This window comes from Cyprinodon tularosa, unplaced genomic scaffold (assembly GCF_016077235.1).
Source record: "Cyprinodon tularosa strain WSP-4 unplaced genomic scaffold, ASM1607723v1 ctg1202, whole genome shotgun sequence".
NCBI lineage: Eukaryota > Metazoa > Chordata > Actinopteri > Cyprinodontiformes > Cyprinodontidae > Cyprinodon > Cyprinodon tularosa.
Window position 1 is genome coordinate 54679 of NW_024038007.1, and position 27646 is coordinate 82324.

Below are 27646 nucleotides of genomic sequence, written 5' to 3' on the forward strand. Positions count from 1 at the left end.
CAGTGGAGGTCGTGCAGAGCCTCAGTCCAGGCTGCAGGGCGGCAGCAGTGGCTTGCATGCCGCAGCTGATGTCTCTTTAAGCGCAGGGCAGACAGCAGATCTCCGATCCTCCTCCACGGAGCGGATTACGGCTACAGCTCAGCGTCTCCTGCTGCTACATCACCAGCTGATTCTGGGTAAACAAAGGCGAGCAGAAGCCTCTCAGCACCATGGACTTCAACGTGAAGAAGCTGGCTTCAGACGCGGGGGTGTTCTTCACCCGGGCCGTGCAGGTAAAACCAGCGGCTCTCCTGCTGCGGTCTGCGGGCTGATGCGGCTTTAATCGCCGTTAGAAAGCTCCGCATCCTGCAGGGATGGAGGCTCTGTGCGTGCGGAGCTCCGTTTGGACCGGCCGGCTCTTCTTCTGCTCATTTCTGAGGTTTTTCCTGCTTATTGTGGCTCAGATGAGCAGCAGCTGTAAGATGATAAAGGTCCGTCCTGACTCGATCCATTATTGATGGCTGTGATCAGCTCCATCACTCATGTGACACCAGCAGAACCCTGCTGCTGTCGCCAACCAGACTCTGTTCAAAAAACAGCTTATTTAACTTATCTGGTTGATTTCTTCCTGTGTATTGATGTTGTTGAGGAAACAAAAACATTTATTATAATGTTGGAGATTTGGGTTAATATTCGGCTACAATCTAATGCATTATGATGTTATTCTAATACAGACATGGAGGCTTTTTACCCAGGGCATCAGCAGGTAATGGGGAGGATAAGGTTATTATAAATAAGGAAAAATATGGCTTGTAAAGTTATAGGTCATGTTTTCTCTCACTCTTTTTGATTGCGTCCTTAAAATATGAATTTAACCAGAGACACAGCAGCTCAGATCCTCAGGCCTCTTAGGTGTGGTTAGAATAATCAGAATAGGGGGATGGGTGTCTGTGTGTCCTGAAGAAGCTGCAACATCCCTGGTTTAAAATGCAGTCTGCTAATCAGGGTCCCTGAGGAAGACCCTCACCCCCTAAGGCTCCCTAGGCTCTGCAGGCTGCTCACTGCTCCCTAAGGGATGGGATAAAAACAGCTCCTGGTTTCTTCTCCTGAATAATCTTCTCCTGTGATTCAGTTCACAGAGGAGAAGCTGGGCCAGGCGGAGAAGACGGAGCTGGACCCCCACTTGGAAAACCTAATAACCAAGGGGGACGCTACGAAGAACTGGACTGAGAAGATCTTAAGACAAACAGAGGTTCTGCTGCAGCCCAACCCAAGTGAGTGATTCCTGCCGGTCTAGATTAACGATCTTTATGTCTGGTAGGTATGTAGACAGGGGCGGATTTACCTTTAGGCAATACTAGGCAGGTGCCCAGGGCCCAAAATTCCTGGGGGCCCCATCAAACTCCTCCTACATGCATGGTTAATACCGCTATTTTTTTATTTGTGCACATTATGTTTTTGATGAAAATCCTTTCACTAAAATGCCATCAGAACGCCGATAATATTAAGTGTGTCTCAGCCCCCGCCTTCAGTTAGCCTCGTAAGACCATCTTGATCTCGCGAGCTTTCAAGATTTCACTCGCTAATCAGTCTGGAGACTCTCCGTTAAAGAAAATTTGGAGCCGTTCACCAAACGAACGTCCAATCAGCGTTGGCTTTGAGGCGGGTTGAGGTGTGACGCAACGACAAGGTGCGACAGTTCAGTCTAAAGAACATGGCGGCTTCAGCCGATGAAATGAAACTAGCGTTAGCGTGGCTATCGAGCAAGTTTTATCGGAATTACAGAGTATTTCTTCACTGAAAGAAGAGCAAAACACTGCTCTGGAGGCTTTTCTCAGAGGAAAAGATGTTTTTGCTCTTCTCCCGACTGGTTTCGGCAAGAGTTTGATCTATCAATTGGCTCCTCTTCATCGTCGCTCTGTTAGTACGTCATATGCTTCGTTGATCTGATTGGTTTATTTGGCCCGTCTATCACCAACATAGGCCAATCAGCTAACCAGTATTTTCGCCATTTCCCAAAATTACTTCAACGGAAGGTTTCCAGATGGAAATGCGGAGCAAATCCATCTGGCAGAGTCAGGTTACCCTTCAGTGTCCACCATATTTGATCAGTCCATTTGCTGCACATGTTCAGAAAGGTCCAAACAGACAGCAGCAAACCATTTGAAAACAAACGATGCAAAGAGCAGTGTTGCCAACTTAGCGCTTTAGTCGCTATATTTAGCCACTTTTCAGACCCCTCTAGCACTTTGATTTCTAAAAAGCTCCTAGCGCCAAATCTAGAGACTTTTTTCTGCTACTGGAGACTTTGGAGACAACATCTAAAAGCAGCGAGCTCTGCTCTCCAGAGCGCGTAGATTGGTAACCCCGCCTCCTGCTCTCCTCTATCTTGTCTGCTGTCATGATTCATGCAGCTATTATTTCATCCAAATGAAAAATGGAGAACAGATAAGCAGATCATGGCTTGTCTACAGTGAAAAGAAGGACTGGGTTATTTACTTTGGCCTTTTTGGAAACACAGGAAGGAGCAATGTATATTAGGGCAAGGGAATGTTTATGGTAATTACTATGACCTTGTTTTTTGCAAATTTTTTTTTATGTTACAGAGTTAATAATGGCTGCCTTAGAATGCCGCCCTAACCCCTAAATCCCTCAATCACTATATAGAGCGGGGACTTTATAGTGAACTCAGTTAACTCACCATTCGGACAGATGATCACTACTTTCTGCTCCCTGTTGCTCACATAACTCCGCCTCCCAGACAGCAGGCTGCTGTGACAACTAATCCCATGATGCTTTGCAAGGAGGGCTCTCTGTGCAAAGCATTCTGGGATATATCTGCTCCTTTAGTGACCATGGATGATAACTATTTTTCAAGGTGCATTGTGGGAAATTTCAAGTCCACTACTTTTTTAACCCACTAGACATCCTCTAAAATGGCCTAACCTGTATATAGTTCCCCATATCGTGGTTAGGGCGGACATTCAGACACATCCAATGTCTTGTTCAGTCCTCTAATGACGCTCTTTACCTGGCATTTTAAATTTCAAAGTAATACACTAAGTTCCTTATAGTGGGTTAAAGTACATAAAGGGTTGATATTTTCTCTTTTTTGGACTGGTAAGTTGAATGTTATCATTAGCATTATTGTGGCAACTAGACATTACATTTTAAAGGACTTTACAGCAGATCAGATTATTAAAATAAGAACTAATTACATAACTTACCATCTGCCAACAAAAGAGAAAAAGGTGCAATTCAAAATTATCAATGAAATTTATCAAACTAAAGAATTTTTGACTTCTAAGTTTAAGTTTCATACAGAATGTTGTGTTTTTTGCATGAGAAATGTTGAGAGTTTGAAACATTTTTTTTTTTTTTTGTGAACCAATCTTTAAATTCTGGAAAGATTTCCAAAGTTGCCTAATATTGAAGAACGTTGTTTTGACACTACCTGACACAAGTATTTTATTTGGTTTAGAAAGTGTGAATAAGACTCTTGAATATTTAGGAAATTACTAGGGATGCACGATATTGGGATTTTGGCCGATATCCGATATGCCGATATTTTAAAACTCACGATAACCGATATCGATACCGATGTTAAAGCTGGACAAAAATAAGTAGTCATTGAAAATAGCAGTTTTGTTATCCATTTCTGACACTTTGAAAAATAATATACTCAAATATATTTTCATATGCTGATATCAAATAGATTTTTAAAAACGCGGTATCGATCTATTTTACTTTCAAAATCTCGTGAAATTTCATGGTTCTGTTACAAACTCTCTTGATATTTTGCAAATTCTTGTGAGATTTTGTTAGTAAAATAGATCGATACCGCATCAATATATCAACAAATAAAAATATGGCAAAATTTGGTGAATTTTCGGGGGATTTCGTAGCATAACGATGACATATAGCAATATTTCATTAGTAAAAGAGATTGATATGGTGTTTTTAAATGGCAATATATCAGCATATGAAGATATTGGGATATTTTAATGTATCAATATTTTTTCCCTCGTCTTTAGAAGTTTTTAAGTCTGTAAAAAAGAAGTTTTTGAGGAAGAAGAAGAAGTAGTATTTTTTTTTTTAGACTTTAGAAACTCAGAAGCTGATTAAATATCGGGTTAAATATCGGTGGGGTGGCCGATGTCCGATATTCAGTTTTAAGGCCAATACTGATAGGGGGCCGATTATATCATGCATCCCCAGAAATGACCTTATACTGATGGGGAAATTTTTCATTCACAGATGTAGGTATTTTAAGACAAAGCCCACTTTTTGCCATTGGAAAAATGACTTTGATTTATATTATAAGTCTCTGACTAATTCCAAACCCGCTGTCAAAGTAAAACTTGAAGTTGATATAAAATTGCCCTTTGTTATTATTTTATTACTTTACTTTTGTACAGTTTTGTTATAATTTTATTTCAGACACAATTCAGGCGTGTAAATGGTATAATGTTTATGGTGTCTTGTTTCTGTATTATTTCATGGTTTTTATTATTTATATACTTGCTTGATGTGTCTCCATTTTACGAATTGACTTGATCTGTTAAGAAGTTGTTTTGAATTGAAATCCATGTACATTTCGCCCTGTCATTGTTTTGTACTTTGTAAAATTAGCATAAAAAAAACAAAAAAAAACAAAATTATTGTGGCAACTGGTTGGAAATCAGCAAAGCTAGCGCCACCTTCTGGCTGGGAGGAGTTAAACTTGTAGCTCTCACCTTTAAGCTCTCCGAGACGTTGGAGTTAAAACCAGATTTAGAGGTTCCTATAGCTGTTGAAGAACCGGAACTGTTTCTGGCTCCTTTATTAACATCTGATCTCTGTTTTCCTTCATGCTTCAGTTGATCACACAGGTAGGTCTGTCCTTTTTTCCCAGCATGCCTCTGAAATGAAAGGGATTGATGTCTGGATAAAATTTAGAAAGGAATCTCCCTGAAGCCCGGTTCTGAGCTGTCAGGAACTTTCTGATGATGATTGTTTTAAATAGTTCTTGGTTTTATTCTGTCGTAGTTTTATGTTAATTAGTTTAATTATTTATTTAATCAATGTAATTTATTTGGTTTTTGGAAGTTTTATCAGTAAATTTGTCTGCAACTTTTCTTTTTATGCTGTTCGTATGATTCCAGTGTTTCTAACTTTATTTTGCATGGAGAAGGGAGGCGGTTGAGAGAATCTGAACCATTTTTATCGCTGCTTCCAGGCGCTCGGATCGAGGAGTTCATCTACGACAAGCTGGACAGGAAGCTTCCCTCTAGAACCACCAACGCCGAGCTGCTGGGCCAGCACATGCTGGACGCCGCTAAAGAATTTGGAGCAGAAACTCCGTACGGTGAGCGGCTGAATCCGGCTTTCACTCCTGTAGCTCCTGAACGTAGATCATCAGGTTCTGTTGATGGAAGTGATGAGGAGCGATGAAGGTCTCTGTGTGTCTGAGCTTCTGCGTCCGTCTGGCTGCAGGCAGCACCCTGATCACCGTCGGAGAGTACCAGAAGAAGCTGGGAGGAGCCGAACGGGAGTTCCTCCACACCTCAGCCGTGACTTTCCTCTCTCCTCTGCGCAACTTCCTGGAGGGAGATTGGAGAACCATCTCAGTGAGTCGGATCCACTCAGAAACCAGCGTTGGATTCTGATCCAGTCCTGGTTTCAATCCTGTCTTCTGTTGTAAAGCGAACTGGATCAGATGTTTTACCCAGGAAGATTATTCTTCGAAAGAAAGATTAAAACTCAGTTTTACTGGTTTGCTGCCATAAATTTAACAGAATATTCAGAAAGCAGAAAACATGTTCAGTGAGCTGTGAGTTAAATCGGAGGGAAACCTTCAGAATTGTTCCACAGCACCACTTCACAGATAAAAGGAAAGCCTGAAGGGTCGGAATGAACCGAGGACTGGATCAGGATCAGAGAGCTTAACTCTTAGTTAAGATATCCTGAGATAGAGAGAACTGCAGGTTCATTGGTTCTGATTCTGTTTGCAGAAAGAGAGGCGGCTTCTGGAGAACCGACGCTTGGACCTGGACATCTGCAAGGCCCGTGTGAAAAAGGCCAAGCAGGCTGAAGCCAAAGCAGCGGTGAGATAAGTAGACCCTCAGATGAAGGAGGTTTTCCTTAACCTTCTTCCTCTGCTGTTCAGTTTGTTACCCAGAAGGTGGCGCCATGACACAAGGATCTGATGACAGAGTTCCTGTGATTGGAGAAAACATTAAGAAGGAAATGTATTGAATGGAGCATGGTGGTGGCAGCATGATGCTGTGACAGGTTAGCTGGTCAGAGGTGATGATGGTGGATGGAGTTAAATCCAGAAACATCCAGGAGGAAAAGCTGTTAGAGCTGCAGAGGACCTGAGACTGAGGTGAAGGAGAACCAGCCTGATCATCCTGATCCAGTGGAGCGTTTAGATCAGGGCAGATTAATGGCCGAGTCAAAGCAGAGACTGAACTCCAACTGAACAGCTGAGACTTTACCTAAAAAGTGATTCTGATGGATGTTATCAGTCCGATCTGATTCGGCTGGAGCGGATTTACAAAGGAGAGCAGAACTGCAGTAAACAGAAACCCCAGAAGATCCACAGGGGAGGAAACCTGGTGGAAGAGAAACGATTATTGTTTATAGATCTTACTGCAGGCGAGAGGAAAATATGGAGGCTGGTACCATGTTAATAAGATCTTATAAGGTTTAACAGAAAAATACAAGATTGGGAAGAAAAAAAGTAAGATAAATACAAAAAAGGGATATAAAGAAACAAGCTCAAGTTTGATTAGACCTGCTGTGTTGCTTCTTAGTCTTTTAATCTTTATATTTTGATTTAAACAATTAATATTTTTTTTTTTTGTCACAGACAGAATTACTCTGGTTGATTTAAAAAAATTTTTTTTATTTTTATTGGTTGTAGAGATGAACCAATCAGGTTTGAGCATCTGTTTGCTGAGCAACGGTAGCAGTTAAATATTTAATGCTGGACTGGAGCTCAGAAAAATATTTAGTTATATTAAAATAACCATTAACAAAATATTTATTATTTATCTGTTTATTTATTTTTTTGACATGTATAATTCAGTTTGAATCTACATTTAAAATTTAACCTCTAAATCCTTGTATTTCTAGGATTTACATCCTGTAATTATCTGGCTTATACCTTCAATGCCCACTAGGGGGCGACATAAACCACCATATTCATCCCTTACTACTATTGTTGATTTGATTGTTTGCTGATTCTTTCCTTGTTTTGCATTTTATATTAAATATTTTTTTTGGGTGAATTATGAAAGGAAGCAACATTAGTGTTTCTGTCTCTCTTTAGGCTACACCAGATTTTCAGGAGACGAGGCCCAGGAATTACGTCCTGTCAGCCAGCGCATCCGCGGTGAGAGTTGAAGACACACACACTGCATATCAATCAGACGGACCTTATGAATGGGTCTAATTGTATGGAAGTATAAAGCTCCACAGGTTGTTTAGAGAATAGGCCTCTTCCTGCAGGGTGATGCTGTCGTTTGTCTGGAGAAGAGCATTCAGAAAACCAAATAAACAAGCAAACATTAGTAGCTGTCAGTTACTGTTAGACTCCTGGTGTGATTTATGGATTTATTTAAGCCGTTCTCTGGTCCTTCTTCCTGTTTCAGGCACGCCTACAGTAACTTAGAGTATTAAACCAGATCAACCGGACAAGAATATTAAATTATGAAATAAAATGATGACATCCAGTTTTAATTAATCCCCCACCCAGATGAGAAGATGAATCATATTCATGCTGCATCAATGTGAGCTCTAATTCAGTCTTTCATCAAAATAACGGATCATTTTGATGTTTTCCTGCAGGCGTCAGCAGCTATAGCTCCTTCAGAGCAGCTTAGAGCAGTCTGTCCTTAAAACACGTCTTCTAAGGAATTATCTGACCTCCGCAAAAACTGATCTAAACAGAAGTAAAAATCTCTAAGAAGCCGTTAACTTCTCTTTATTGTAGCAGGTAAATAAGATGATCTTTTAAAAGAATGAGCATTTTTCCTTTAAAATAGGATAAATGGATATTATGCTTAAAATCCGATAATTGAATTAGTATTTTTTAAGTTTTTTCATCATTAATCATATTTCATTGTTTCATTTACCAGCTACAAACAGATTACATAATAAAATTTTATTTGCTTATATTTAATTTTTTGCAACTGTAAAAGGCATCATCCAGGAAACACTCAGCCAGACAGACGAGCTCTGAGCTGTAAAGCGTGATTCACTGAGAGCATCGATCCGATAAGGTCTGCAGCCGGTCATCGGGTCGGGGCGTCTGTCCTGCTCAGATTTTCCTGGGGAACGTCGGATCAGTTCTGACTCATATGTGATGCAGTCTGCAGATCCTGCAGCATCAGAGATAAAAAAAGAGACATGACAATGTTTTAGAAGCAGCAGATATTCCTGTGAAAATCTCCAATCATAACCTTCAAATTTAAAGTCTAAAGTTAATCTCTTTAGGCTTAAAAACCTTCAATCCTAAATAAATGACCTTTTATCTTGAATTTAATTTTAATTGAGGGATTTTGATATTGAAAAAAGATGCAACTTAGTCTTAGAAGAAAAAAAAAGAAGAGAGGAAACACATTTTAACTTCTCTGGGTCAGATTTCTACAGACACTGCAGCGCTGATGAATAATGATCTTATATTAAAGGGAATGAATACTGGATTATTTTATTAATTTGCTCAAGTTAACACTTCTTTTCAGAAAGTTTTATTTGTAATTAGATCAGCTTTTCAGTGGAGAACGGATGCTTTGCTTCTGGTTTCCATCTGAGCTTCTGTAAACTGACCTCGCAGTGTTGGATGCGCTCGGAATGTTCACACCAGGGTTTATTTCCAATCCCAGTTTCCTCAGGAAGAATAAAGCAGAAAGGTTCCGAGTGTGAACAGAACTGGTTCTGGTTTCAGATGAAACTACCTCAATGGGCGTCTATCGCTTTAGTCATGTTTTAGACCTGCTCCACAGGTGATCTCACCAGTTTTAAGGTGCGATCACTGTAATCTTCAAAAAAAAAAAACACTAAAAAGTGAGAAGTAATTTTTCGTACAAAACTAAAGGGATAAATTAAAGTTGTAGGGAAGCCATATTTAAATGTCAAATCATTCTGGCTTAAACCAGCTGCCTGCTTCTGCTCTAAATAGTTCTTGCACAATTTGGAGGTGTGTTTAGAGTCATTGTCCTGCTGTAGGATGAAATTGGCTCCAATCAAGCGCTGTCCACTGGGTATGGCATGGCGTTGCTAAGTGGAGTGATAGCCTTCCTTATTCAGAATCCCTTTTACCCTGTACAAATCTCCCACCTTACCAGCACCAAAGCAACCCCAGACCATCACATTACCTCCACCGTGCTTAACAGATGGCGTCAGGCATTCTTCCAGCATATTTTCATTTGTTCTGCGTCTCACAAACGTTCTTCTTTGTGATCCAAACACCTCAAACTTGGATTCATCCGTCCACAACACTTTTTTCCAGTCTTCCTCTCCAATGTCTGTGTTCTTTTGCCCATCTTAAACTTTTTCTTTTACTGGCCAGTCTCAGATCTGGCTTTTTCTTTGCCACTCTGCCCTGAAGCCCAGAATCCTGCAGCCGCCTCTTCACTGTAAATGTTGACACTGGTGTTTTGCGGGTACTATTTAATGAAGATGCCAGTTGGGGACCTGTGAGGTGTCTGTTTCTCAAACTGGAGACTCTAATGTATATTTTCTTGCTCAGTTGTGCAACGCGGCCTCCCACTTCTTTTTCTACTGCGGTTAGAGCCTGTTTGTGCTGTCCTCTGAAGGGAGTAGTACACACCATTGTAGGAAATCTTCAATTTCTTAGCAATTTCTCGCATGGAATAGCCTTCATTTCTAAGAACAAGAATAGACTGTCGAGTTTCAGATGAAAGTTCTCTTTTTCTGGCCTTTTTCAGTGTTTAATTGACCCCACAAATGTGATGCTACAGAAACTCAATCTGCTCAAAGGAAGGTCAGTTTTGTAGCTTCTGTAACGAGCTAAACTGTTTTCAGATGTGTGAACATGATTGCACAAGGGTTTCCTAATCATCAATTAGCCTTCTGAGCCAATGAGCAAACACATTGTCCCATTAGAACACTGGAGTGATAGTTGCTAGAAATGGGCCTCTATACACCTATGTAGATATTGCACCAAAAACCAGACATTTGCAGCTAGAATAGTCACATTAGCAATGTATAGAGTGTATTTCTTTAAAGTTAAGACTAGTTTAAAGTTATCTTCATTGAAAAGTACAGTGCTTTTCTATAAAAAATAACGACATTTCAATGTGACCCCAAACTTTTGAATGGAAGTGTATATTTTTTTTTTAGGTGCATTATGTCTAATGATCTTATATTAAAGGGAATGAAAAGTGGTTTCACTGTCAGATTATTTTATTAATTTGCTCAAGTTAACATTTCTTTTCATAAAGTTTTATTTGTAATTAGATCAGGTTTTCCGTGGGAAACGGATGTTTAGCTCCGGTGTTCTGTCAGACCAGCATACCTATTGTCAATATGCATGCGCAAAACATCAGATTTCTGTTTATTCCTTTAGGTTTGTATGAAAAATAGACTTTAAACTACCTCAATGGGCGTCTATCGCTTTAGTCATGTTTTAGACCTGCTCCAAAGGTGATCTCACCAGATTTAAGGTGAGATCACTGTAATCTTCACAAAAAAAAAACACTAAAAAGTGAGTAGTAACTTTTCGTACAAAACTAAAGGGATAAATTAAAGTCATAGGGAAGCCATATTTAAATGTCAAATCATTCTGGCTTAAACATGTATATAAATGTACTCTTTATCAAACGATATATGTTTTAGAAATCCTTTTTTTTTTATTATATATATATATATATATATATATAAATTTTTTTTTTTTTAGGTGCTTTTTTATGTCTAAAATCTTATATTAAAGGGAATGGATACTGGTTTCACTGTCAGATTATTTTATTAATCTGCTTTTCAGAAAGTTTTATTTGAAATTAGATCAGTTTTTCAGTGGAGAACGGATGCTTTGCTTCTGGTTTCCATCTGAGCTTCTGTAAACTGACCTCGCAGTGTTGGATGCGCTCGGAATGTTCACACCAGGGTTTATTTCCAATCCCAGTTTCCTCAGGAAGAATAAAGCAGAAAGGCCGTCAGTGTTTATTCAGTAAATGAAGCTAAAATCTAGGTTCTGTTTGTGGGAAAGTGAGAACAGCCTGACTGCTAGAGGATGTTGCTGATGCTGATTTTGCATCTGGATTGCTGTGAAGAATTCTGGAAAACCAGGAAATAAACCAGATTATTCTGATTGTTTGAAAAGGTCAGAGATCGAAGGGATCAGATGTGGGGGGAATATTGGATCAGAACTCATTCAGTGGTTCTGTGCGAAGTCACTGTTTTATTTAGTTTGAATCTGCGAACATTTCTGCTGATTCTCAGTCTGTTTCTCCGTGATCCGACTTTAGAGCAGCTGGGAAAGCTGGGATGTGGAGCCCGATCCCAGTGTCTCTGCACAGAATAAGGTTGGACAGATAGATGGAGTAGAACTGAGTCCTGTAGCGCTGATAGAACAGCAGGTCCGAGTCAGTTTAGATGTGTGTTTATCCTTTTAGTTTCCTCATAGAGCCTGAAAATAATGGAGCCAAAAACAATCAGAGAAAACCAAATACAGAAGTTCTGGATCAGAACATTTTTGCAGCTTAGATTATGGGGATTTATGTCAGTTTTTCTCTGTTCTACTGAAAAATCTGAAATTATATTATCCTGAAATGTATTTAAAGTGATGGCCTTTAGCTGATTTATAAAGCAAGTGGTTCTGTAGTATGTGTCAAAGTTCAGACTCTGAGCTGTAAGGTGTGAATCACTGAGAGCATCGAAGCAGTGATCTCTGCAGCTGCTCATCGAGGCTAAGAAATGAGTAATTCAATAGTTTTTTTTGTACGTGACTAAAGGGATAAATTAAAGTTGTAGGGAAGTCATATTTAAATGTCAAATTATTTTGATTTATCAGAATCAATCAGAATCAGAAATACTTAAATAATCCAAGAGGGAAATTACTTTTGTTACACGCTCCAGTTACAGTTTTACATACATATATATATATATATATATATATATATATATATATATCTATCCAACTACACAAGATAATAAAGATTAAAAATAAAAAGAGACATATCACATATAGAGATTGATACATGTTATCACACACGTTATAGAGTTTAAATATGTATAGAAATGTCCTCTTTATCAGAATTTATCTCTGATAAATTTCTATCTAAAAAAAAAAATTCTGTCTTAAAATCTTTTTTTTTTCCGTTATCTTCTGCAGGCCAGTTAGTTCTACGTCAGCCTGAACACCTAAATTCGGCCAATCATATATCAACGGTCATCTGTCAATCAAATGTTTTCGGTCGTAGCATCTTGATTCATATGTCGCAGCTAATATACGCAACGGTTGAAATCAGAATCCTTTCCTTTCCCATTGAGTTGCGTCCCAGTGTTCACGGGGATGGACGTCTGTGTCTTCAGCAGGCGTAGAGCTAACAGAACTGGCAGCGTTGCGAGGCAAGGGCTCAAACATGTACGGCTGGAAGCCTTCTACACCAAACCAAGCTTCTGCCGCCCTGGCGTCCTCTTCCACAACATCTTCGTCCCCGCTTTCCTCCTCTAAATAAAAAATGGATGACGGAGGAGACTCATCCACGACCTCCGGCACTAAACTCTCCTCCTCTTGCATGTTTCCGCTGTCCATAGCGTTCCTTGACAGCGTCGTTTCTAAGTCACCAATTTAGTGCTACTTGGTCCCAATGGAATTTCCCATTGGGAACCTGCTAGCACTAAGTCGCTAACTGGTTAGCAAGATGCTTCCGACAAACTGGCCACAATCTAACTTGCTTGCGAACCTTTCGCCACAACAATCACTCAATCACCCTTGATCATCAACCAATCACATTCACTTTATTCACTGGTGTAAAGTCGTGCACCACTCAGGAGAATTCGGAAATGCAACGATTGGAACAGCCGCTTCCAGCAATTTAACACAAATAAGATAAATACTTTGCAATAAAATTAAACAGAGGTTATATGAGTGAAAAAAAATAATTAATCAATGCAGGTAAAATCATTACAGCCCAGAGAAAGTAAAGATGTGTTCACTAAAAGCAGCAGCTGTCAGTCAGTGTTATTAAGATGTTGATGAGTTTCTTTAGATCACAGCTTCTAAGAAGCGTTGATAAAGTCTGTTCTGCACAAAAGGATCAAATCATTGCAACATTTAGTAAAGCTGTTCTGTAGGAACGCTGTCATTGACGCTTCAGATGCTGCGGGCGCCATGTGCGCTCGCCAGGGAACTGTAGTCCTTATTTATATGCGTTAAGTCAGAAGTCTTCCAATAAGGGGTCCACAGAGGTACTGCATTGGGGTCGTGAAAGTTTTGGTTGATTAGACTTTTTTTTATAATTCACCCTGCAATTTTTTTTCCCACTAATTGAAACATCTTTAAATCACATTAACATGAATTCAACAAACGGTAGTAAACAGATAAATGGAGGCAGAAGATGTCTTTCAGTCATCAATGCCAGAGGCGGTTCTAGACCAAATGTACCAGGGGACCAGGAGGGGGCCAGGCGGGGGCCAGCGTGTTTTCATTGGGGCCACAGAAAAGCATGAAATAAAAAACAGGGCAAGAGGTTGAAATATATTAATATAGCTGTATGAAGTGACATTTCTATTCAATTATGCCCAATTAAAATTCTACGTCTTATTAGGTCAATATACATTTATAATTTAGGAATTTTATATATTTTTGACTTAAGTTAAAATTACTGTTTTCTATAGAATCTGAATTAGAACTCAAGAAAAACTGTCGTAAAATAATTTCAGGAATTTGTTTTGAAAAAAAAAAACACTTAGCAAATGATAACTGGAATCTTATCTCAATACCACTGAAGCTATCACCTTTTTTTTATTTTTATTTTTTACATAATTAGTGAAACAGAATTTGTAAAGGAAAAGAATGAACGAGATCCAAAGGACCTATCAGTAACCATGTCTGTTCCAGAGCAGATCGTCATCAGAATTTCTTTAAGTATCACGTCTTTAGTAAAGGGGCCATAACAGGGGCCGGGGCGTGATCTACAGGGGCACCGGCCCCCGTTGGCCCCTGTCTTGAACCGCCCATGATCAATGAACACATTCAGCGACACACCAGAGCTTTTTCAAGCTGGGCACCGTTTCATTCACAACACCTGTCCCATCAACCAGGAATCAGAATCAGAAATACTTTAATAATCCCAGGGTAATAATTACTTTAGTTACATTAGAGTGACTATATTGATATAACATCATTTCATACAATATATATAATTAGGGGGTCGTTTTGTTCTTTGTTTCTATATAAGAGACGAGGCGTGTATGCTTGTTCTGTATATTTACTTCGAACTCCACAGAACCATCCAGTAGCAACCTACATCCCGAACCGCCGCCCGCTCTGACCTCCAACCCGTGACGCCACGCGCCCCGTTGCATGCTGGGTATTGGAGTTCAAGAGCTTTCCGGCTCATAACATCACAGGGGTCCCCCTCCATCTCGCCATCAGTTTGGGGGTCCTTGGCCTGGAAAATGTTGAAGAGCCCTGCATGAAGTAATAAAGAACAAAATGGTTTAAAGCAGGGTTCTTCAACGCTTTCCAGATGGAGAGGGGACCCCCTAATTATATATATCGTATGAAATGATGCTATATCAAACTGGTCCTATAGTCACTCTAATGTAACTAAAGTAATTATTACCCTGGGATTATTAAAGTATTTCTGATTCTGATTCTGGTTGATGGGACAGGTGTTGTGAATGAAACGGTGCCCAGCTTGAAAGAGCTCCTGTGTGTCTCTGAACGTGTGCATTGATGACTGAAAGACATCTTCTGCCTCCATTTATCTGTTTACTACAGTCTGTTCAATTCATATTAATGTGGATTTAAAGACATTTCAATGCATGAGTGAATTAAAAAAAAAAAATAATGAATTTACCAAAAGTTTCGTGACCCCCATGCAGTACCTGAGTGGACCCCCTAGGGGTCACGGACCCCCTGTTGAAGACCTCTGGTTTAAAGCATAACAATGACTGGGAAAGTAACCTAGTTACTAAAACTCATCACTTAATAATGCATCAGTCCCAACCACTGCTCATTTATGTCTTTTCAGCACTTTTTATATTTGCAATTCCTCCCTCTGACCACCATGTGGCGCTGCAAAGAGAGAACAGACTGTTTAATTTAACTGCAGCTCTTTGGTATGGGGCACCATTTGTAAAGTTAAGCAGTAAATAATTAGGAGCAATATTTATAGTTATTTTTGCGTATTTTAAGAGAAAAGTAAGGGTTTATTTTTTTTATTTTTTTCGCCGTCATTCATTCATTTATAAAAATCTTACTTTGATAGATAAATATTTAGTTTAGAGCTAAATATTTAGTTTGCAAATTAAATATTTAGTTTGTTAAATAAATACTTAGCTCCAAACTAAATATTTAGTTAGTTAAATGAATATTTAGCTAATAAACTAAATATTTAGTTTGTTAAATAAATATTTAGTTTGTTAAATAAATATTTTGTTTTTTTAAATAAATACTTAGCCCCAAACTAAATATTTAGTTTGCTAAATGAATATTTAGCTAATAAACTAAATATTTAGTTTGTTAAATAAATACTTAGCTCCAAACTAAATATTTAGTTTGTTATATAAATACTTAGCTAATAAACTAAATATTTAGTTTGTTAAATAAATATTTAGTTTGTTAAATAAATATTTAGTTTGTTAAATAAATATTTAGTTTGTTAAATAAATATTTAGTTTGTTAAATAAATACTTAGCTCCAAGCTAAATATTTAGTCTGGAGCTTGATATTTATATGAAAAAAAAAGAATAAAATAAATAAATATTTAATTTCCAAACTAAATATTTATTTAATAAAGTAAGATTTTTATAAATGAATGAATGGCATAGAGAAAAAATGACTTGGAAAAAAAATAAACCCCTTAATTTACTTTTAAAACACGCTACATAATTATAAATATTGCTCCTAATTTTTGACTTCTTAACTTAAATTCTTAGGGTGTGTTTCTATACTATAACCTGTTTAGACCAGAAAAAAGCAGAAAGTTGGACCCTTTGAACCCAGTTCTGGTTCATTCTGGAAACGGATGGGTTAAATAAATCCCTGTTTCTGCTTCTGTTTTTTTCAGCTGCTGAGTGAAGAAGTGGACAAAGTGAGTACTCTCCCTCGCAGATGAGTGTGTGTGTGTGATTGTCTTGGTGTGTTTGTATGTTTTAACGGCCCCTTCTCCTCGGTTCTTCCCTGCCAGGCGGAGCACGAGCTTCGAGTTGCCCAGACAGAGTTTGATCGTCAGGCAGAAGTGACCCGCCTGCTCCTGGAAGGAATAAGCAGCACACATGTGAGTCAGAGGCGCCGGTCCCCCTTCACCACATCAGGAGGGTTGCCAGGGGTTACTGACTCAATTTTCCAGCCCAGAAAATTTACATAAACCACCTGGATGTACGACATCTCACCCAATTTGAATCATAACCAAAGTCTATTGATCTCTTAGGCCGTAAATCTAAAGAAAAACATTTTTTACCCATAGACGGCCGTCCTAAACTGCCAGATTGGAAAACATCCCAACCTGGCAACGATGCACGTAAGACGGGAAACATTAGCCTTTAGATGCAAAACCCCATCATGTATTCAAACATAAATTCAACAAATATAAGAGGAACATCGTAGTTTGGTTTAAAGAAAGCATTTAGGTTTTATTATAATTAAGTTTGCGAGGATTTTACAGTTTAAAGAAATAGAAAATTACACCACATGCCAACCGTCACAAGGATGTGCATGACAAGGAAGGGCTATATATACTGCAAGCCAGTGTTGAGAAAGTTCTCTTTCTACGTGAACTAGTTCAAAGTTCAGTTCACACATTTTAAAATGAACTAGTTCAGTTCATAGTTCATAATTCAACATTTTGAACTAAGTTCACAGTTCCAAAAAATGAACTACTTCATAGTTCTTTTTTTATTTATTTATTTTTTTACAGCTCAATTACACCATCCTACTGTAGAACCACAGACAGCAATTATTTTATCAGTTGTAACTCTGAAACTGTGCGTCAGATTTCATCTTCATATCCAGTTTTGAATCCTTATCCAACCAGGGTTTACATTAGCATTGAGGGGACAGCATTTCCCCATTGTTGCTTTAACGCTTTGTTGCTGTCCATTCACTTCACACTAGTAGCAGCTGCAGCTTTCACCCCTACAGTATATTCTCAAAAACATCATTTTATGAGGAATTATTAAAAGAAAAACAGGAAAGTAGTCTTTAAGGAGCAAATGTTATTTTTTTGTTTTTTTTAAGTATTTTTTCCATTTGAAATTTAATTTCAGTACATACTAAAAAGGAATCCAGGCAGGTTTAAGTGCGGATTTTTTTTACTGAAAGTCGGCGGGCAAAGTTTGCAGAAAAATGTAAGATTGTTGCCATCATCCTCACCGACCACCTGGTCATAAAACTGTTTTAAGTGATGTTAAGGAAGAAAATATTCTAAAATAGTTAACTTTGGAAAAAGGTTGGCTTTTCATTCTTCCTTTCCCAGGTCCACTCGGCGAGCTGCGTGTGGTCACAAGGAAAACCAGCATTGCGTGTTGACATCACAGAATTACAGAGTTTAATCCAATATAAGACAATGCATAAACTTAGAAATAAGACAATGCACAAACTTACACCAGAAACTGCAGAAAAACGGAGACATACATTCAATTACCTGACATAAATGGAGAGAAGGAAAGAAAGCAAAGACGTACAAAGACACCTTTGGAGAGTTGCAAGAGGCAAATCTGATTTGTTACTCTGTGTAGAAAGTTTTAACCTCTTGTATTTAATTTATTCAAATAAGGCTGGCTTTTGCTCCTCCAACCAGGAGCTATCTCTGACACTCAGAAAAACTTAGAGCTTCCCCTAATTTACGGCAAACATCTGGGGTCATAAAACACATGACAAGATTCCACAGAATAGCTGTTGGAATGCTCTTCCTGCCATAAATTCTCCGGAACAAACTTAAATTCAGTAATCTGGTTCAAGGAAAGGTTATCTTCACAAACTTGTTCAAAATTAAGAAATATGTTCAAAATGAGAGTGTTCAACATACCTTTTACACATGGCATAAGATTAACTGTATTAAAAACTAAAAATAATCATTTTTCTTCAACAGTGATCATACTGCTGCTTTGTCGCCTCCACGGTCGCCTCCATGCTGCTGTGGCTTCCACGCTGCATTTTGTTTTGATGACGCATGCGGCTGTAGGCTACGACGCTGGTAGCTGGTGTTGCCAGATTGGGTGTTTTCCCCGCTACATATTAAGGCCTGTTTACAGTGTGATTTAGCCGGGGTTTCGCCTGGAGGACTCTATAGAAATCTGGCAACCTATTGAACGTCGTTGAACTGAGAGAGCGTGCCGTTCACAGACGCCAGAATGAACGAGTTCACAATAACGTTCATCAGGCAGTAATGCAGTACGTTCAGTTCACGTTCGCCCAAAATATGAACGAGTTCATGAACTTTCGTTCAATGAACGCGTTCAGGCACAACACTGCTACATTGGATTACCTCTCGATCTCCTTGAGTTATTTACTGTCTCAGGCAGATGCTTCAGGTGGAGAATAAGTGTTGGGGCCGGTATGATTTAAGGAGGGCCGGCCTTCGCACGCTAAAAGTAGGACCTGAAGGATCACCGGGTATTTGGTCCTAACTCACTCTGAAATATAGAAAACTTTCCAATATGTTGTGAGGTCAATATTTTCTCATGGGTTCAAAGAACTTTTTCCTCAATATTATGTTTTAAAAACTGTTAGGAGGGACATTCAGCAGTGGTTCTGACCTTTAGCTGCTCCCAGGGGGGCATTTCTGTTCAGTCTCTCTTACTTTATGTTGGATAATGACCTCTGACCTTAACTGAAATTGATTTAAGTGTGGGATCTCATGCATAATTTCTTTCTATCTGTTGGTACTTTGTTTAACCGGACGGATCCGCCTCATCTTCTGCTTTGTCCCCTCAGCTCAACCACCTGAGGTGTTTACAGGACTTCGCCGAGGCTCAGGCCACCTATTACGCTCAGTGTCATCACTACATGCAGGATCTGCAGAGGGAGCTGAACAGGTGAGGACTTCCTGCTGCAGGCGTTCAGCCTCCGCAGCAGAAACCTGCAACACTGGTTGAGTTTTTTTTAGGGTCCTTGTCGTGGGAAAAAAGTATTCAACTATTCATCCTGGTTAAATAAACGGAGATCGATGGAAAATAGGCTTTCCAACCGATTTCAAGAAAGATGTTTCCAAGGTAAAGCAAAATCAAAGAACCAGAAACAAGAGTTTCATGAATTGAAGAAACACCGAACCAGAGTTGCAAGAAGCTGAAACATCAACAAACAGATTCCCAAACAAATCAGACAGTCAGGCTGAGGTGTTCAAACTTCATCCAGCAGTCTAGCAGTCGTTTCTGTCCTCTGCTGCCAAACATTTCCTTAATAGATCATTTTCCTTTAGAAGGCCATTTAATTCCCCTCTTTATTTACTTTACTGGTTTAGTCATAATTTAGTATTTCATTAAGTTGTTTATTTATTCTGCTCTCAATTATCAACCCAAATTCCACATGGACTGTTCCAGATGGAAAAATAAACAGCATCTCTATGGATCCTTATTAGTTTAGTTTTGCTTTTTTTCTCTTGTTTTATCTTCTTTCCACCCTTTTCTTCATCAGAACAAATAAAATATGTTCTGTTGAAGAAAAACCATAAATTTTCAGTCATTTTAACCTCCAGATATATCTGAGCTATGGATTCATTGAGAATAGATCATTTTAAAGTCTCCACCATTCATCTTAATGTAGGAATAAAATCCTGTAATTAATATCCTCTATCATTGTAATCATTATTATTAATGTTATTAAATAATATTATTATTAAATAATGTTATTATCATCATTATTTCCAATTAAGTCATTTGAACATCGTATAATTATTAACCAATACTTATGTTAAATCAATTTGCGTATTTAATCCAGATCAGTTTAAGATAGATTTAATTCTTAAAGAATTGTAAATAATTTAAAAGCAAATTTAATCAGCCTAATTTATTTTTATACAAGTTATTTGCGTTACACATATAGATTTATTTACCCTTAAAGTTTAATCTAAATCTTAAAGAATTAAACTTTAGCATTTAGTATTTAAATAATGACACAGGTCCTTGATTATTTGAAGAAATGCCCAATTATTGTTAAACAAGCAAAATCTGTTAATTTGGTTTAATTTTTTTTTCTTTAAATCTGTCTCATTAAACTTTATTTGTTGTGATATTTGAACCTTATATCAATCCCCTTTATTACTAATTTAACACATTTAACTCCTGCTTTGTTTTGAAAACAGGTTAGGGGGAAGAATGAGCAACAGAAACTAGAAACTTAATTTACAGTTTAACCCTAATTATTCCCTCATTTCTATTTTACCAAGACAAAAATAACTAAACTATCATTTCACAAATGGACAACATGCTATAGTTAGAGACACTACAGACAACATATAAGACAAACAGATAAGACAAACAAATGACCATAATAAGAATTGTTGCATGCAAACCTTCATGTGTGTCAGGCCCTTTTTTTTCTTTTTTTTTTTTTTGGGGGGGATGGGCAGCGTTCGTTCCTCCTACTTACAACAATGGAAAGCAGTCAGAGTCTAAACAAATTACACACACTTTGGTTAAACAGTAACATGTTATGAATAAACCTTGAGAAAGAATCTAATTTGTTATGGGAAGAAGCTATGTCTGGTCTACAAACACCAGCCTGCAGGGAATGGTGTGGCCTTGAGAGAGAAACAGACTGAGTGAAAACTTTTATAGTGAGTAAAGAGGATAAATTAATATATAATAGAAGAAAAATTGAAAAAAAATTTCCGACAACAATATTCTTTAGAGTAACTATCGGGTGATCAGGTCTAAAGAGACCAGAGGTGGATGAAAGTATTTAAAAAAACGTCATTATTTAGAACTTCAGTCAATTTAACACGCCACCAGGTCCAGAAAGCTAAAAGGGTTTTCAGTATGTTGGCAGATAAACTGCAAAAATTGGAAATAATTTATTTTTTTCCCTTTAAATAAACGTATTTTAAGTGTAATTTAAGACAGTTTGCCATTGAAATAACATGATTTACATTTAAAATGATAAGAAACAACCCTATTATCTTATTTTTAATGTACAATATTCTGGAGAATATTATTCTCTACCAGCGTTTCTATGTAACTAAGTATAAATACGTTCTTAAATGTATAATATCTCTGCAGATTCTCTGATTTACCTGCTTAAATTAATACGTTTTTTTTTGTTTTGTTTTTTATTTATTTTTGTAGGTTTATTTGCTGTATTTAGAAAAGGACAGCAGATGGTCTCTGACCATCTTTAATGCTTACAAATATTTTAGATATTTGCTGTATTTGTAATTTAATGGTTATTATCATGTATTTTATTTGCCCCCTTTTTCTCCAAGGCTGAGGTTTTAATCTCAATGCAACATTTTTTCCACTTATATTTGGGAAATTATGACAAAATGGTAAAGTAATTGCTATATAAGGAATGGCGTATTATTTGTTTGCCACTCTAGCAAGAGTGGAAAATATAGCAGTATGGATTAGTCAGTAGAACCAGTATTAGCGGGCCTCATGGGCTGGATTAGATCAAACTATGAGTGAGTCAGTGAAAACATCTGGAAGTAATTCCACCTGCGTCTTTCTGTTTTTCTGTCTTCATGTAGATGTGGTAACTCCAGCGGTGCTCCCCAGTCCTCTGCTGCCGGCGCCGCCGATGCAGCGTCATCTTCTTTCCCCTCTGGGAGGTTGTCTCCAGGAGCCTCTGGCTCCCGGAAGGCGAAGGTCCTTTATGACTATGATGCTCATGATGCAAGCGAGCTGTCGCTGCTGGCTGATGAGGTGAGATCGGATGCTTTGCCTAATCTGCCATCTCTCCCGATAAACCAGACTCAGACACATAAAGTGACACACAAAATGTGATGTCCCTGCTCCAAAAAAGTTAAAAAAGTTTGTTTCAAAGTTTGAAGATGTTTCGCTTCTGATGCAGGAATCTTTTCAATTTAAAATACCAGAATACGTCTGACATTTTGAAACAAAAAATCTTTTCAATGAGAGATCATAAAAGTTCAATATTCTTCTGGACAAATGGAATAAACTGGAAGAAAGTCGCTAATAGATCATTTTTTGGAGAACTGGTATAGTTTCATTGAAAAGTCAACACTATGTCCAACCGGCTACATAACGAGAAATCTTTATGAGAATACACACAGTGCCTCAAATTAATAATTTATATAAAGTGGAAACCCATCAGGGAAATATGTATTTAATAGCAAAGTGATGGTAGGAAAACACTTTCTTGTATACTCCGATTAAACCAGCTGGATTTCTTTTTCATTAAAATTCCTAAAAAGAAAAAAAGAAACTTGCTTTAGCCAGAACAGGAGCTATTGGTGGTTGTTGGCAGATTCCTGAGGAGGCATGTTGTTGGAAACTCTTATTTCACTGAAAACGACTTTATATGAGACTGACAGGTCGTTCTCTAGGCAGCAGCCAGTGAAGTTTTAGTTTCCAGTGACGTTCTCCACGATTGACCCAAGAGTACCAGAATAGTCGACTCCAGTTCACCCGCAGCTATTTTCAGAACACATAGGGTTTTTTTTTTTGAAAGCCAGAACCTCCCCTTCTGTGGCTCAGTAGTAATCTGGTGAAGGAACCTCAAAGAAGGAAAAAAACAACCCTGTCTGCAGGGAAGCATGGCAGTGGCTCAGGGATGCTGTGGTGCTGGGTTCATTTCTCTGAAATCTTTGGGTTGTAAAGTCAAAGTCAATTCAGCCCCCCCACCCCCCCGTAATTGACATTTATGCACTATTTTTGCTCACCAAGTATCACTTTAATTGGATTTATCACTTTACTTGGATTTATCACTTAATTTGGATTTAGTTTTTACATATGCATAGATATACGTCAGAGGTGGGGACTCGAATTTGTGACTCGTACTCGAGTCGCACTTAAGTCGCATATTTAATGACTTTAGACTCGACTTAGACTTGCATTTGAAGGACTTCAGACTCGACTGAGACTCGTGATTTCTGACTCGTGAACAATATTTTATTTCAAAGTGTTTTTTTGTTTAACTAACTGGACTGATCGCCGCTCGCCTTACCCGCACACAGCAGAGGTAAATAAAATAAAAAACGGCAGAGGGGCTGGCAAACTGTCACGTAGCACTGACGTCACTGACGCAACGCTACGTGACATATATGCCCGCGCGCCCGTGCGCATGCATGCATGATCAACAAGCCAAGCTTTAAAAACTTCATGGTAGTCGTAGAGGAGAAATATGTTGTGAATAATGTTGTGAATTGGCACTAAATAAATAAACAGAATTGAATTTAAAATACTGCCTGCCAAGTCGGTTCTGTCTGTTCAAGGGCATTAAGTTACAAAAAGTTATTGCCACAATGTTTCTCTTATGAAAGAATTTATATTGTCCTGGTATTTATTTAGGGTTTTTCTTTATCTGTTGTAGTTGCTAACTTCATATGTATTAATAAAAAGCAGGATTGTGATTGTTTTTTTTCCCACAGCCCTCATTTTCACTTATAAATAAAAGAGCAGACATATACTCCTAAAACTAGAAAAAGTTGTAACTACAAATGTCAGGTAAGTACTGTAAGAAAATTGTTGTTTTTGAAAGAAAAAAAAAATGCAAAATTTAACTGGAAAAAAAATTGCATATTGTATTTTTCATTTACCAGTTCAAGATAATGATCATTCCATAGATATAATAGCGACCTTTACGCTATACCGTCTAGGTGACGGAGATAAAAACACAAGGAGAAACAAGCAAGCACGCAAATTATAACACTTATTTTAATTAATCGAGTGACTGGAATTTATTGTGCGATTATTTGATAATTGTGACAGGCCTTCTCAGGACTTGAGACTTGACTTGGACTTGCAAAAAATGACTTGTGAACATGTCTGATATACGTATATATAAATATATATATATATATATATAAATATATATATATATATATATATATATATATATATATATATATATATATATATACACACAGAAGAGCTATATCTGTATATATTTTATCTTTTTTTATTCTTTTTTTAACTTTATTATATTGTGTTGTTGGATGTGTGTAGATATTATATAAAACTGTAACTGGAGCGTGTAACAAAAGTAATTTCCCTCTGGGATTATTAAAGTATTTCTGATTCTGATCTGATAAGGAAGCCATATTTAAATTTCAAATCATTCTGGCTTAAGCATGTATATAAATGTACTCTTTATCAGACCATGTTGTCCCAAAAGTTAGAACATTTCTATTTTTAAAAAATCCTGTCTTATAATCTGTTTTTTTTTTCCTTTTTATTATCCTATGCACCTACACCTTAATTTGGAGTAATGCTTTGCGTCTCTCCTCCAACCACATGGTTACTATGTACGCAGTAAAATGTGACCGCGAATGAGATGTTTGAAAGTGACCGATCAGAGCACCCAACCTCTGTTATCTTTGGCTAAAGTAAATGAGCAGAAAGGGGGAAAAAAGCGGGAAGTATTGGTGGGCACTGTCCAAACCAGGCCAAAATTGGTGCAATTATGTCCACACCATTCCCTCAGAAAGTTACGCCTGTGGGTGGAGGCCTTTGGCTTTGTCAGGAAAGCAGCTGAAAGCTGCTGCCTGACTGCACATCTCTTCTGCAGAAGAGGGTCTGGGTAGAGCTTTATTTCTAGCAGATGTGAAGTAGGAAAATCAAACATGATCCTTTTCCACTTTTATTTTCTGGCGGTAGAGGTGCATAAATCTGTACGGTCATTCGTCACACTAAGTATAGTTTAAGGATCTGCTAAAAGAGGCCCTAGGCCTATATAAACATTGGTCTGAAGCATATTCCATATTGCTCTCCTCTTGTTCGTCATCACTTTAAAAATGGTTTTGTGTTGCTGTCATGCTCTCTTTCCTGGGTGTGATGTAAGCCACATTATCTGAATTTGGCAGCTTTTAAAATGCGTGATTTTTGTTTGTTTATTGTTACTACTATATATAATGGGAGGAATCGGGACCATTAAGATTTGAAACAAATTTCTTTCAATGTTGGTGAACTATAGAGCCTTTTAAATATGGAACCACCGAGCTGTCATGGTTTCTTATTTTATTTGGAAGCTTTCTTAAAGTCATAGGGAAATTATATTCAAATGTCAAATCCATTCATTTTCCGTCATGCTTATCCCAAGCAGGGTCGCGAGGGGTGCTGGTGCCTATCTCCAGCTGTCTATGGGTGGAAAGGCAGGGCACACCCTGGACAGGTCGCCAATCCATCACAGGGCTAAATGTCAAATCATTCTGGCTTAAACATGTAAATAAATTTACTCTTTATCAGACGATATTGTCCCAAAATTTAAAAAATTTTCTATTTTTAAAAATAATCTTATTTTAAAATCTATGTGTTTTCTTTTCCTTTATCTTATGTAGACCAGTTAGTTCTACGTCAGCCTGAACACCTAAATTCGGCCAATCATATATCAACGGTCATCTGTCAATGAAATTTTTTCGGTCATAGCATCTTGATTCATATTTCGCAGCTAATATACGCAACGGTTGAAATAAGAATAGTTTCCTTTAACTTTGAATTCCGTCCCAGTGTTCACGGGGATGGACGTCTGTGTCTTCGGCAGGCGTAGAGCTAACAGAACTGGCAGCGTTGCGGGGCAAGGGCTCAAACATGTACGGCTGGAAGCCTTCTACACCAAACCAAGCTTCTGCCGCCCTGGCGTCCTCTTCCACAACATCTTCGTCCCCGCTTTCCTCCTCTAAATAAAAAATGTATGATGGAGGAGACCCATCCACGACCTCCGACACTAAACTCTCCTCCTCTTGCATGTTTCCTCTGTCCATAGCGTTTCTTGACAGCGTCGTTTCTAAGTCACCAATTTAGTGCTACTTGGTCCCAATGGAATTTCCCATTGGGAACCTGCTAGCACTAAGTTGCTAACTGGTTAGCAAGATGCTTCTAAGACACCGGCCTCTATCTAACTTGCTTGTGAATCATCCGCCACATCGTTCCTGACCTCTCCATAAACGACCAATCACATTCACTTTATCTCCTGTGTAAAATCGTGCACCACTCGGGAGAATTCAGAAATGCAACGGTTGGAACTTTAAAGGAAATATTTTTAAAAAAAGTTTTGTTGTAAATGTTTAAAGCCTGGTTTATACTCAGAAACTAGGTTGTGGCGTGGAATAAAAGAGCACCGACCAAAAAATCGTAACCTGACTCCGCCAGATGGATTTGCTCCGCATATCCATCTGGAAACCTTCCGTTGAAGTAATTTTGGGAAGGGGCTAAAATACTGGTTAGCTGATTGGTCTATGTTGGTGATAGACGGGCCAAATAAACCAATCAGATCAACGAAGCATATGACGTACTAACAGAGCGACGACGAAAACACAATCACAAGCCAGGCTACTCTTGCCGAAACCAGTCGGGAGAAGAGCAAAAACATCTTTTCCTCTGAGAAAAGCCTCCAGAGCAGTGTTTTGCTCTTCTTTCAGTGAAGAAATACTCTGTAATTCTGATAAAAATTGCTCGATAGCCACGCTAACGCTAGTTTTATCAGCTGAAGCCGCCATGTTCTTTAGACTGAACTGTCGCGCTTCTCGTTGCGTCACAACTCAACCCGCCTCAAAGCCAACGCTGATTGGACGTTCGTTTGGTGAAAGGCTCCAAATTTTCTTTAACGGAGAGTAGCCAGACTGATCTGCGAGTGAAACCTTGAAAGCTCGCAAGATCAGGATGGTCTCCCGAGGCTATAAAAATCGGGCATAAACCAAAAATATCTGCGTCTTGCCTGCGACAACCTCAGTACGACACTCTGAAGGCTGTGTATACTCACCGCAACAGTCTCCATGTTTAACATAACATTTCCTGTTGTTGTCCTTTCTCCAGGTAATCACTGTGTACACCGTACCAGGAATGGATCCAGACTGGCTGGTTGGAGAACGGGGGAACGAGAAAGGCAAAGTACCCGTGACCTACCTTGAACTACTCAGCTAATGGACCATGTTGCAAACTCACTGATTAAAACCCTTCTCGTTTCGTCACATTCATCTACACTCACTGTTAGCTTCACTTGGACATTATGTCGGCATATTTTCCAGCCTGTAACCACTGAAGAGTTGTAGGGTTTTAATGAACGATCTTCCTCTGAGAAAACAATGCAGGGGTTACCTCTCTGAAATGAACGGATGCAAATAGTAGATGTAAGCCAGGAGTGTTTTAAATCCTCTAAAATCTTAGGCCCAGCCAGCATGTGTATGTGGGCCCAATACGGTTCTGGTTAGGGTCAGTGAGTTCTAAGTGGACCAAATGGGCATCCCATAGGGGACCTACTTGGGTTCATAGCAATACCAGATGGTCCAAGTTGGGTTTTTACTGATGATTTCTCTGTTCACCCAAACGTTTTCTCCAATAAACCTTATGAGGCAGTTATTATGAGGCAATTAAA

The 27646-nt window shown here is 38.4% G+C and overlaps 1 protein-coding gene across 4 annotated transcripts; it reads left to right on the forward strand.

Annotated features, from left to right (window-relative positions):
- On the forward strand, positions 1–27646 carry LOC119776232 (endophilin-B2-like). Of its 4 annotated transcripts, XM_038274528.1 has the most exons (12): positions 2–272; positions 1112–1253; positions 4839–4850; positions 5198–5326; positions 5455–5588; positions 5973–6065; positions 7295–7357; positions 16227–16250; positions 16347–16436; positions 19094–19194; positions 21843–22017; positions 27088–27646. In XM_038274528.1, the coding sequence occupies exons 1-12, from the start codon at positions 210–212 to the stop codon at positions 27193–27195; spliced, it is 1134 nt and encodes a 377-aa protein (XP_038130456.1). In that variant the 5' UTR covers positions 2–209; the 3' UTR covers positions 27196–27646. The 4 variants fall into 4 exon arrangements, with proteins under 4 accessions (XP_038130474.1, XP_038130482.1, XP_038130456.1 ...); XM_038274546.1 differs by lacking the exon at positions 7295–7357 and having other exon boundaries at positions 1–272; XM_038274536.1 differs by lacking the exon at positions 4839–4850.

What these genes read in the sequence shown, in the direction of transcription:
- LOC119776232 (XM_038274528.1), top strand. Translation starts at nt 210, where the DNA reads ATGGACTTCAACGTGAAGAAGCTGGCTTCAGACGCGGGGGTGTTCTTC. An exon ending in TGGAGCAGAAACTCCGTACG is followed by an intron (nt 5,327 to 5,454) that starts GTGAGCGGCTGA and finishes GTCTGGCTGCAG; the next exon opens with GCAGCACCCTGATCACCGTC. An exon ending in TGTCAGCCAGCGCATCCGCG is followed by an intron (nt 7,358 to 16,226) that starts GTGAGAGTTGAA and finishes TGTTTTTTTCAG; the next exon opens with CTGCTGAGTGAAGAAGTGGA.